The following is a 12,635-nucleotide window of genomic DNA, read 5'->3' as shown; positions in this document are numbered from 1 at the left end:
CAAACACACAAGAGAAACTATTTCCATGTTTCCACTTTTTCCTCATTTCCAGTTATTCCTGCTACTATTTACCTGCTATCCTCACTAAACCAACTCCAGCTCAGCTGCTTTGTGGCGCCACCGTGCATCAGAAACGTCTTCTTGGCTTTATTCCAGCCATAGAGGAGCATTATTTTTCTTCTTTTCACACACACATAGAACTTTCTGCTCACTGGTTGATCTTTGGCTGCTCCTGATTGGACGTTACCGTCAATCTAAGCTCTCTGATTGGTGGAAAGTCTGACAGGAAGTGGCTTCATCATCATGTCCAGGTCTAAATAGAGGTCTCTTAGCAACATAGTAGTGATGGTGATGTTTTTATGGTGAAATGTCATAAATAATGGTATCATGGATCATTGTGGATTTACCAGATAGAGTCTCTGTTAGAACCAACACAGCCTCCTTCTAGCTGCTTTCTCTGACCACATTAACTCGTGTTTCATGTGTTTGTGTTTCCTGTCAATCAGTTTAGCTCTTACACTGTATCCGCCTCTCTCCATCCTTAGCTCCTTGTCTCCTCTCTCCATCCTCTGCTCCTTGTCTCCTCTCTCCATCCTCTGCTCCTTGCCTCCTCTCTCCATCCTTAGCTCCTTGTCTCCTCTCTCCATCCTCTGCTCCTTGTCTCCTCTTTCCATCCTCTGCTCCTTGTCTCCTCTCTCCATCCTTAGCTCCTTGCCTCCTCTCTCCATCCCTAACTCCTTGCCTCCTCTCTCCATTCTCAGTTTCTTGCCTCCTCTTTCCATCCTCTGCTCCTTGTCTCCTCTCTCCATCCTTAGCTCCTTGCCTCCTCTCTCCATCCTCAGCTCCTTGTCTCCTCTTTCCATCCTCTGCTCCTTGTCTCCTCTCTCCATCCTCTGCTCCTTGCCTCCTCTCTCCATCCTCAGCTCCTTGTCTCCTCTCTCCATCCTTAGCTTCTTGCCTCCTCTCTCCATCCTTAGCTCCTTGTCTCCTCTCTCCATCCTTAGCTCCTTGCCTCCTCTCTCCATCCTTACCTCCTTGCCTCCTCTCTCCATCCTCTGCTCCTTGTCTCCTCTTTCCATCCTCAGCTCCTATCCTCCTCTCTCCATCCTCTGCTCCTTGTCGCCTCTCTCCATCCTCTGCTCCTTGTCTCCTCTTTCCATCCTCAGCTCCTATCCTCCTCTCTCCATCCTCAGCTCCTTGCTTCCTCTCTCCATCCTCTGCTCCTTGCCTCCTCTCTCCATCCTCAGTTTCTTGCCTCCTCTCTCCATCCTCTGCTCCTTGCTTCCTCTCTCCATCCTCTGCTCCTTGCCTCCTCTCTCCATCCTCTGCTCCTTGTCTCCTCTTTCCATCCTCAGCTCCTATCCTCCTCTCTCCATCCTCAGCTCCTTGCCTCCTCTCTCCATCCTTACCTCCTTGCCTCCTCTCTCCATCCCTAGCTCCTTGTCTCCTCTCTCCATCCCCAGTTTCTTGCTTCCATTCTCCATCCTTAGCTCTCCATCCTCAGCTCCTATCCTCCTCTCTCCATCCTCTGCTCCTTGTCTCCTCTCTCCATCCTCTGCTCCTATCCTCCTCTCTCCATCCTCTGCTCCTTGTCTCCCCTCTCCATCCTCAGCTCCTTGCCTCCTCTCTCCATCCTTACCTCCTTGCCTCCTCTCTCCATCCCTAGCTCCTTGTCTCCTCTCTCCATCCCCAGTTTCTTGCTTCCATTCTCCATCCTTAGCTCTCCATCCTTAGCTCCTTGCCTCCTCTCTCCATCCTCTGCTCCTTGCCTCCTCTCTCCATCCTCTGCTCCTTGTCTCCTCTTTCCATCCTCAGCTCCTATCCTCCTCTCTCCATCCTCTGCTCCTTGTCGCCTCTCTCCATCCTCATTTTCTTGTCTCCTCTCTCCATCCTTACCTCCTTGCCTCCTCTCTCCATCCCTAGCTCCTTGTCTCCTCTCTCCATCCCCAGTTTCTTGCTTCCATTCTCCATCCTTAGCTCTCCATCCTTAGCTCCTTGCCTCCTCTCTCCATCCTCTGCTCCTTGCCTCCTCTCTCCATCCTCTGCTCCTTGTCTCCTCTCTCCATCCTCTGCTCCTATCCTCCTCTCTCCATCCTCTGCTCCTTGTCTCCCCTCTCCATCCTCAGCTCCTATCCTCCTCTCTCCATCCTCTGCTCCTTGTCTCCCCTCTCCATCCTCAGCTCCTTGCCTCCTCTCTCCATCCTTACCTCCTTGCCTCCTCTCTCCATCCCTAGCTCCTTGTCTCCTCTCTCCATCCCCAGTTTCTTGCTTCCATTCTCCATCCTTAGCTCTCCATCCTTAGCTCCTTGCCTCCTCTCTCCATCCTCTGCTCCTTGCCTCCTCTCTCCATCCTCTGCTCCTTGTCTCCTCTCTCCATCCTCAGCTCCTATCCTCCTCTCTCCATCCTCAGCTTCTTGCCTCCTCTCTCCATCCTCTGCTCCTTGTCTCCTCTCTCCATCCTCTGCTCCTTTCCTCCTCTCTCCATCCTCAGCTTCTTGTCTCCTCTCTCCATCCTTAGCTCCTTGCCTCCTCTCTCCATCCTCAGTTTCTTGCCTCCTCTCTCCATCCTCTGCTCCTTGCTTCCTCTCTCCATCCTCTGCTCCTTGCCTCCTCTCTCCATCCTCAGTTTCTTGTCTCCTCTTTCCATCCTCTGCTCCTTGTCTCCCTTCTCCATCCTCAGCTCCTATCCTCCTCTCTCCATCCTCTGCTCCTTGTCTCCCCTCTCCATCCTCAGCTCCTATCCTCCTCTCTCCATCCTCTGCTCCTTGTCTCCCCTCTCCATCCTCAGCTCCTATCCTCCTCTCTCCATCCTCTGCTCCTTGCCTCCTCTCTCCATCCTCAGCTCCTTGCCTCTTCTCTCCATCCTTAGCTCCTTGCCTCTTCTCTCCATCCTCAGCTCCTTGCCTCCTCTCTCCATCCTCAGTTTCTTTCCTCTTCTCTCCATCCTCAGCTCCTTGCCTCCTCTCTCTGTCCTCAGCTCCTTGCCTCCTGTCTCCATCCTCAGCTCCTTGCCTCCTCTCTCCATCCTCCTCCATTAACCCACTGACCAGAGGAAAAACTCCAGGTAAACAGAGATGTTCCCACCTGTTTGAGGGCCTCCTGCTTGCTCTTACTGAGCTCCTCATATTTAAGTTTCCATTGACTGAGCTCAGCCTCCAGCCTCTCGATGCTCTTACTCAGAGCTAGCTTGTCTCTATGGAAGATGCAAGGACACAACAGCACATTAGAGATTTTACCACTGAGTGTGTGGATGAAGCAGCCAAGTCTAGTTAAACTATGATAAACAGACATTTCTAAAAAATAAAATGTATAAAAACACATGAACCAACAGTTTTTCCTGCTGAGATGCAGCAGCATAGATTTAAATGATACCAATTTTTGTCTTACTCTCTCTCTTTCAGCAGGACTTTCTGGGACTCATCGAGGCGAAGCTGCAGAGCGTTGAGTTTGCTGGAGTCTTCCTCCATGGTGCTCATGTCCTCCCACAGCTGCCTGCTACGTTCCTGCCGGCTCAGACCAGAGCACGGACGTGAGCCGGATGGGTTGACGCCACAACCGTCCCAGACCTCTGGAGCTCCCGAACGCAGGACTGATTCCAGCAGCTCCAGGTCCTGACAGGGCAGAAGACCAACATGAGACCAGGTCTGCATATGTAAGAAGACTGTTCACATGTTTTCATGTTGACATGGACCAATGCCTTCAATCAGGTTACAGTTCTGATCTGGTGTTAAAAAAATTCTAGATCCAGGAGGTGATCCGGGTCACAACCCATAATCTAATACAGCACTGTGCTGATCAGCTGTCTACAGTGTTCACCGACATCTTCAACACCTCACTGGAGACATGCCAGGCTGCTTCAAAACCTCCACCATCATCCCCGTCCCCAAAAACCCAAGGACCCCAGGACTTCATGACTACAGACCCGTCGCCTTGACCTCTGTGGTAATGAAGTCATTTGTTCTGTCCCACCTGAAAGCCATCACCGACCTCTCCTGGACCCGCTGCAGTTCAACTACAGAGCCAACAGGTCTGTGGACGATGCTGTGAACATGGCTATCCACTTCATCTTACCGCATCTAGACTCCTAAGGAACCTATGCGAGGACCCTGTTTGTAGATGTTAGCTCTGCCTTCAACACCATCATCCCGACTCTGCTGCAGGACAAGCTCTTTCAACTGAACGTGTCTGCCTTCACCTGCAGGTGGATCACAGACTTCCTGTCGGACAGGAAGCAGCATGTGAAGCTGGGAGTGCATGTCTCTGACTCTCAGACTATCAGCATCGGTTCCCCTTCAAGGCAGCATCCTACCCCCCTTCTCTTCTCCCTGTACACCAGCAGCTGCACCTCCAGTCATCAATCTGTCCAGCTCCTGAAGTTTGCGGATGACACCACCCGCATTGGACTCATCTCTGGTGGGGATGAGTCTGCTTACAGGTGAGATTGACCATCTTTTGTCTTGGTGCAGTCAGAACAACCTGGAGCTCAATTCTCTAAAGACAGTGGAGTTTGTTGTGGACTTAAGGAAGAACGCTGCTCCACCCGCCCCCATCAGCCTGCGTGACTCCCCAGTCAGCACTGTGGAGTCCTTCCTCTTCATCATCAGCCAGAAAGCCCAGCAGAGGATGTACTTCCTGCGGCAGCTAAAGAAGTTTAACCTGCTAAAGACAATGATGGTGCACTTCTACACCTCCATCACTGAGTCCATCCTCACCTCCTCCATCACCACGCTGCTGGTACGCTGCTTCCACTGTCAAGGACAAGAGCAGACTGCAGCGTATCCTTCACTCTGCAGAGAAGCTGATTGGCTGCAGTCTGCCTTCCCTCCAGGACTTGTTCACCACCAGGTCCCTGAGGCGTGCAGGAAAGACTGTGGCCATCACAAACTCTACGAGATGCTCCCCTCTGGCAGGAGGCTGCGGTCCTTCAGGACCGAAACCTCATGCCATGAAGACAGTTTCTTCACCTCTGCCTCCAGCCTCATCAACATGGCCCGGGACCCCCCTATGTCTCTGACACTGGTTCAACCATAACAGACATAGCAGACAAAGCACCCACGGGTCCTCTTCCTCATCTCTGGTTACTTCAATCACGACTCTCCATCATCTGTTCTGCCAACATACATACAGTACATCACCAGTCCCGTCAGAGACAATAATATACTGGACTTGTATTATGCAGACACCAAGGAGGCCTATTCTGCATCTCCTCCCTCCTCTAGGAAGAACTGATCATCATACATCTCCAGCCTGTGTATAAACATGTTGTACGGTAGGCTGTGGTCTCACGTACAGTGAGGAGGTGGACAGCTGAGATCGAGGAGGCTCTTAGAGATGGCTTCAACACCAATGTGTGGACGGAGCTCTGCGACCCATGTGGGGAGGACATTGATGATCATGATCATCACAGACTGAATCACAGACTACATAAAATTCTGTTTATGTAGCATGTGAGACGCACCCAGTGGAAATGAGCCTGTAGTCTGTGGCTTTATGCTTTTTACAGTCATCGGTGCAATGAAGTCTAAAATCTCAGTACAGAGCAAGTCAAACATCGTCATGCCAACATCCACATTGACATCATCGTAGTCATCCTGAGAATAAGAAACTTTCCAAGCAGCAGAAAACTGTAGAAGAGTCACAGAGCGTCTTTGAGGTGGAAGACTTTCCCTCCTGAATCTCCTCAGCTACACATGAACCAGGTGGTCCTGAACGTATCAGTGTGAGCCGTTAGCGCTGTTAGCTGCCTGTCAGCAGCTCCAGCAGCTCTGGAAAGCTGTGGAGACTCACGGCAGGTTGTGGCAGCTGCACAGCTGCTGTACATTCGATCCATATGACTACACAAGACCCAAAATGTGGCCTTTTTTGTGCGTCAGCTCCAAAACAGACTGCAGGATTAAAATAGTCGATGAGTCTCACAGCAGACGTGCATGTTGAGACAATTAGAAAATGATCATATTTGAGAATAACACCCCACACAAAGTCAGCAAAGTCCCATAAACAATCTACATCCAGAGCGGAGGAGCAAGATCACCTTCACAGTGCCAGGTTTTCAGTCATTTAGTAAAAACGTTTTACTGGTGACGGATCTCACATTCACCAAAGCCAAATGGAGGTTAAAGAGATCTGGAGGGTCAGATGGTGAAGCAGCTTCAGTGTGTGGAGGTTCCGATGCTCCACGCCGTCTTCGGCCTGAACACGCCAGCAGAACGGAACATAAGCGGCTGGATTTCCTCCGCAGAGTGTCTGGATTCTCCCTTACTGATAGGACGAGCTCGGTCAGGAGGACCTCACAGTAGAGTCGCTGCTCCTCCACATCCTGAGGAGCCAGATGAGTTGGCTCAGGGATCTGGTCAGGATGCCTCTGTGGTCAGATGTTCCCAGCACATCCCACCAGGAGCAGACCCCAGGGAAGACCAGGAGACAGTAAAGGGACCACGTCTCTAGAGGTAAATCTGCTGTCAGATTCGGACCATCTAATCAAATGTGAGTTTTAAAGAAAATTTAATGAAAAAAAAATATTTAGAAAGAAGTTATAACAATTTACAATTTATATATAACGACAACACTTTATAATATAAAGCACCGCAGCACCACAGCAAGAAGGTTGCTGGTTCGAGCCTCGGCTGGGGGGAGGTTCGAGCTGGTGGGAGACGGCCTTTCTGAGTACAGTTTGCATGTAAAGTAAATGAATAACATAATAGTTTATAACATAATATAGTTTATAATATAGTTTATAAACTATACCTTTTCATGCTGCTAAAATTAGCATTAAAATACAGAAACCTGGAAAACTAAGGTGTAAATGTGCTGCTGTTCCCGGTAACCACCAGCAGAGGGAGCTGGGGTGAAACAACGTTGAACCACATGTGGAAATACTCTGCATGTATGTGAGAAGCAGAACAATGGAGGGAGACAGGAAATAAGGCTGGGCTGTGTGAACTCTCAGACCACCTCAGCTGCAACCACAGACAGACACATAATCTTGGTTTACTTGCAGCTCACAGTCTGTGTGTGTGTGACACTGACAGGAATCTTTTCTTTATGTCTCTACATTTATTGTGCCAGGACGAGCGGACAGAGGCGAATAGCAGCTTCATACCCAAGTAGCAGGTACCCACACACCCAGGATCTCTGAAATAGGGCAGCCCCATTTGGACACACCAAAAAAGCAGCAGGGAACGTGACCCACATTCACAGAGGCTCAGGTCTGTGTCATATTACATGATCAGACTCCCCTCTGGAGCTGAGAGATCCACTGGCTGTGGACAGGAGCATCGCCATGAAACAACCTCATTCATGTCCTTCTAAATTAGCATCTAAAATAAACAGAAGACAAAAACAGCTGGAGCAACATGGCTGGCTTCCTGATATTCAGCATAATCATCTATTCAATTCAAGACCTTTATTGTCATTATGCAAGCATAACAAAATTCTGAAGAGTCTCTCAGCTTAAACACACATAATTAAGTAGAAATATAACAGGCAGTCAGTCATATTTACAGGCTGGATAAAGTGCATCCTGGTGCAAGGACGGAGGTCTGTGTGTGTGTGTGTGCGTGCGTGCATGCATGTGTTTGTGTTGTAGTAAATGGAAACGGCTTTCCCATTAGTGTTGAGGTTTGGTTTCTAGATGCTGCTTTAGTTTAAATATAGATAAACAAAGAACAGCTTTATTATAAATTTATTTACTGATGTTTTTGTTTACCTCCAGGTTACTGGCTGGTCAGTAGTTAAAGAGTTTTAAAGAGTGTTTTACATTCTATGTTGCTTACAATACATTTATATTTGGAATAAAAACCAGTCTTTCATGATCTCTCCTTTGTGTGTGTGTGTGTTCTTGTATGTGTGTGTTGCTCCAGGACAGGGATGTTTGAGACTGGGAGGAAAAATCAGAGTATACCACTAGTTTAAACTCAGCTATACTACTGAAAAAGTAGTAATGGTAAAGATGGAAAACAGCAAGTGAAAGAAGGAAAGAAGGGAAATGATGAAAGGAAAAGAAGTGATGAAGCGTGTAGGGAAAGAAGGAAGAGACAGATGAGATGATAGAGAGGTACAGTAAATACTTCAGCATCATCTTTACTGAGTAACTGAAAACAGTTCACGTTCATCCTTTTGTTGCAGAAGATGTGCACTAAAGAGCAGGTATTGGTGATAAACAGCAGATGTCTGGAAAAGTAAAAGTTTAATATGGTTTTAGAGATCTTGTTTACATTGTCACGTTTAAGCTTGAAAATAAATACATACTGCAGCACATATTACAGTATTTGGCTTTAAACACGGTGACACAATGCTGAGGAAAGCTTAAATAAAAAGCCGTTTTTACTGCGTTGGTTCACCGAGATTTCTCTATGAGGGTGTGGGCTCAGCCCCCAATGTTCCCAGGTCCAGGAAACGCCCCTGGATCAGAGGTCTGTAGGCAGGGATCAACTCCGCTGAAATATGACCCGACATCCCGAGGTGAGGAGCTGCTCCTGGAACGTTACAGTACACCTGCTCCAAGATTTTAACTCCACGTGGTTAAAGTCTCGATCACGATCTCTGGATTAGCATTCATCTGCCCGGCAGTACAGCTCCTCCAGCGCTAACTTAGCATTAGCTCGATCACTACGATCATGACCGAGCTGAGTTCTCTAACCAGTTTGCACTTCACTGCCAGGTATTCCGGGTCGGGGAGCAGAAGGTTCCAATAATGTTGTGAACGTACAGCACCAAACCTCCGCCTTCGTTCTTACCCGAAGCTGCAGTCCAATCGACACGGAGCAGAGAGGCCCCCGCTAGCTCCACAGCTGCGTCGGGATTTCGTTGTCCAGCCAGATCTCGGTGAAGATTGCCTCAAAGCTGTCCGTCTTACATGAGACGAGCCTCAGGAGGATTTCATCCAGTTTGTTGGTGAGAGACCTGGTGCTGGCGAGGAGGAGACTGGGCGGAGCCGGTCTGTGTGATAGCTTGTAGCCTAGCATTCAGTCCACTCCGCTTGCACCGCTTTGTTTACGTTGTTTCTTCCATGTCCTGGGCCAGGGGGTGGGGGGGTTCCCCAGCTCCAGCAGGTCAGCCCTTCCGTACTGGATTAAGGCTTAGCCGGGACAGAAACCTGGAGCACAAACTGGAGGAGAATAACACCAGGGACGTCTGGAGGGGGATGAGAGAGATCCCCGGCTTCCAGAGGAGAGGTGGGGGTGTGGCTGAGGGGAATGAACAACATGCCAACGAGCTGAACATGGTTTTCCACAGGTTCAACTCCAACCCCTCAACCCCCGGCGGCCCCTCTACTGCTCCTCAAAGAAACAAACCCTCACCTCTCCCCACCACCCCCCATCACTTCTGGTAGTAGACTCCTCTTTTCACCACCCTCGTCACCTCCACCCCCAACCCACTGCTGACACCCATCTCAGACCCTGCCACATCCCCCACCCCCCAGCCTGGATTCCACATCACATCAAGCCAGGTGAGGAGAGAGCTGGAGAGGCTCAAACAGAGGGGTTTGGGCCGGACCGCATCAGCCCTGACGTGTTGAAGGCGTGTTCCAGTCAGCTGTGTGGAGTTCTCCAGCACCTCTTTACCTGAGCCTCTGCCTTCAGAGAGGGCCAGCGCTCCGGAAAACATCCTGCCTGGTCCCAGCGCCCAAAAGAGGACATCCTGCGTCACTGGAGGATTACAGGTCAGTGGCAGTGACCTCTCACATCAAGAAGGTCGTGGAGAAACTGGTCTTGGCACACCTCAGACCGCTGGTGCATCCATCACAAGACCCCCTGCAGTTTGCATATCAACCTCATGTTGGGGTTGATGATGCAATCATCCACCTGCTGCAGAAGACTAACTCCTCTCTGGACAGACTGACACCTCAGTCCGCATCATGTTCTTCGACTTCAGCGCCTTCAACACCATCCAGCCCAGCCTGCTGAAGGCCAGACTGGAGAACATGCGGGTGAGCGCTCCCCTCGTTGCTTGGGTTGAGGACTATCTGGCGGGCGGACCACAGTTTGTGAGATTACAGGACTGTTTCTGGTCGTCTGATTAGTAACGTCGGGGCCCCCAAGGTTCTGTACTGCCTCCCTTCCTCTTCACCACACACACGTCAGACTTCATGTACTCAGGGTTCCTACAGGTTTTTACAAGTTAAATTTTCTGAGTGCAGCGACTGAATAAAACTGTTTAATCAGGACATTTAACAATTTTTTCTGTCTGGAGTTTTTTCACCACATTTCAGTCATTTATGGAAAATTGAAGTCTGGAATTTGCGACGTGACTTCACAGCAAGCTGTCATATGATCTTTATTTCGTCATTCCCACATGTCATGTTAACACAGTAACGCTGTAATGGCTTCGTTACCTGTTCACGAATAAATAATTCAGCAGTACCGATTTTAAGGTTATTTATATTCAGGTTATTAAGCTGTACGTTATTAAGCAGACCAATAATAATAAAATATTAAATAATATAAAAATAGATTAGTTACTGGGATATTGGCCAGCAGGTCCTGTGCTGTCCAGTGTCCCATGAGAGATTAATTCGGTGTTAATCTGAAGTGCTCGGCCAGACTGGGCTACGTCCTGCGACTCCTTCGTTGGTCTGGACGACGTGTTTGGTAACATGTTTAACGTCCGTAGTCCTGCGGCTCTCAGGGTCGGGGAGCAAACAAACGTCGTGTGGAGGTCGACTTCAGTCGAAGTTGCTGCTGAACTTGTCACACGGCCAGATGGTGTCTGCGAGGTACATATACGTGAGGGTCCAGACGTAAACACAGAGGGAGGTCGCTGTTTCTCTTTAAAGGCAGAGATATGCTTCACTGGTTGCTCATGTGCCTCCAAAGCCTCGATCCTCATCGTTCTCAGTTTGATGTTCTACACTGAGCTTCGAACGGGTTCTCCACCGGTGTCAACCAGGCCGAAAATGAGCCTTGTTCCAGCCGTGTAATATTACATTTACTCTTTCACAGTTTACTCACCGAATACACTAAATTCTCAGGTCACTGTCAGCTAGCGCTCTTTCACGCGAAAATAAAGGCTTCGTGTGTGTCGGGCTAAATGTTCCCCAACCATTTCTCCCTGCAAAGTCAGCAATACTTGGTTCCTAATTTCAGTATAAGGGTCGGGTTGGAACGGGAGGAAGTTTCTTCACTTCTGTCACTTTGCAGTTCGGACATTTCCCGACACATTTTAACGCAACACAGCGCACAGCTTTAGACGACATCATTTAAGACCTAACGTATAAAATCCAAGGACAAAACTGTCTAATTTAAGGACTTTTTACGGTATTAAACGCAAATTTGCAAATTTAAGACTTTTTAAGACCTCGCGGGAACTCTGTGAACTGCACTGAGTCATGTCATCTCCAGAAATTCTCTGGTGACGTGGCCATTGTGGGGTGAAGGAGGGACCTGGTGGACTGCTTTGAGAAGTGGTGCGGGGAGAACCACCTGGGTGTAACACTGGACAATAAACTGCACTGGTCCACCAACACAGAGGCCGTTTACAAGAAGGGCACGAGCAGCTTCACTTCCTGAGGAGCTCAGGTCGTTTCATGTCTGCAACCAGATGCTGCAGATGTTTCATCCGTCTGCTGCTTGCTGTAAACTGATCATCCTGGAGGACAGACTCATTCAACCCGCTGCTCTAAGGAACGGTGCAGGAATTCCTTCCTACCTGCTGCAATCAGACTTTACAACTCCTCTACCGGTCAGTGCCACCATTACACACCTGGTCTAACTCCGTCACCTTCTGCACACACTCATCACATACGTTGCACATGCTACATATATGTACAGGAGACATTTATATGTGTACATATAGTATTATTATTATTATTATCATCAATTTTTATTATTATTATTATTATTATTAGTAGTAGTAGTAGTAGTAGTAGTAGTAATAGTAGTATATTCATTACTATTACTATTATTAAAGTTATTACTTTTGCTACTATGTTATTATTATTATTATTATTATTATTAGTAGTAGTAGTAGTAGTAGTATTTCCATTACTATTACTATTATTAAAATTATTACTTTTGCTACTATGTTATTATTATTATTATTATTATTATTATTATTATTATTATTATTATTATTATTAGTAGTAGTAGTAGTAGTAGTATTTCCATTACTATTACTATTATTAAAATTATTACTTTTGCTACTATGTTATTATTATTATTATTATTATTAGTAGTAGTAGTAGTAGTAGTAGTATATTCATTACTATTACTATTATTAAAGTTATTACTTTTGCTACTATGTTATTATTATTATTATTATTATTATTATTATTATTATTAGTAGTAGTAGTAGTAGTAGTAATAGTAGTATATTCATTACTATTACTATTATTAAAGTTATTACTTTTGCTACTATGTTATTATTATTATTATTATTATTATTAGTAGTAGTAGTAGTAGTAGTAGTAGTAGTATTTCCATTACTATTACTATTATTAAAATTATTACTTTTGCTACTATGTTATTATTATTATTATTATTATTATTATTATTATTATTATTAGTAGTAGTAGTAGTAGTAGTAGTAATAGTAGTATATTCATTACTATTACTATTATTAAAGTTATTACTTTTGCTACTATGTTATTATTATTATTATTATTATTATTATTATTATTATTATTATTATTATTATTA

At 46.9% G+C, this 12,635-nt stretch overlaps 1 protein-coding gene across 4 annotated transcripts in view; it reads right to left on the bottom strand.

Moving 5' to 3' along the window:
• Positions 1–12,635, bottom strand: part of ccdc102a (coiled-coil domain containing 102A) — a 69,828-nt gene that overhangs the window by 25,200 nt on the left and 31,993 nt on the right. For all 4 annotated transcript variants that reach the window (XM_041990978.1, XM_041990955.1, XM_041990971.1 and 1 more), the window contains exons 4-5: positions 3,388–3,611; positions 3,085–3,193 (exon numbers count right to left, since the gene is read on the bottom strand). In XM_041990978.1, the coding sequence (XP_041846912.1) occupies positions 3,085–3,193; positions 3,388–3,611 (333 nt within the window). The remainder of the gene's footprint in view (positions 1–3,084; positions 3,194–3,387; positions 3,612–12,635) is intronic.

This window comes from Melanotaenia boesemani, chromosome 1 (assembly GCF_017639745.1).
Source record: "Melanotaenia boesemani isolate fMelBoe1 chromosome 1, fMelBoe1.pri, whole genome shotgun sequence".
In the NCBI taxonomy this organism is placed as follows: domain Eukaryota; kingdom Metazoa; phylum Chordata; class Actinopteri; order Atheriniformes; family Melanotaeniidae; genus Melanotaenia; species Melanotaenia boesemani.
This window is presented reverse-complemented; position numbering and strand designations above follow the sequence as displayed.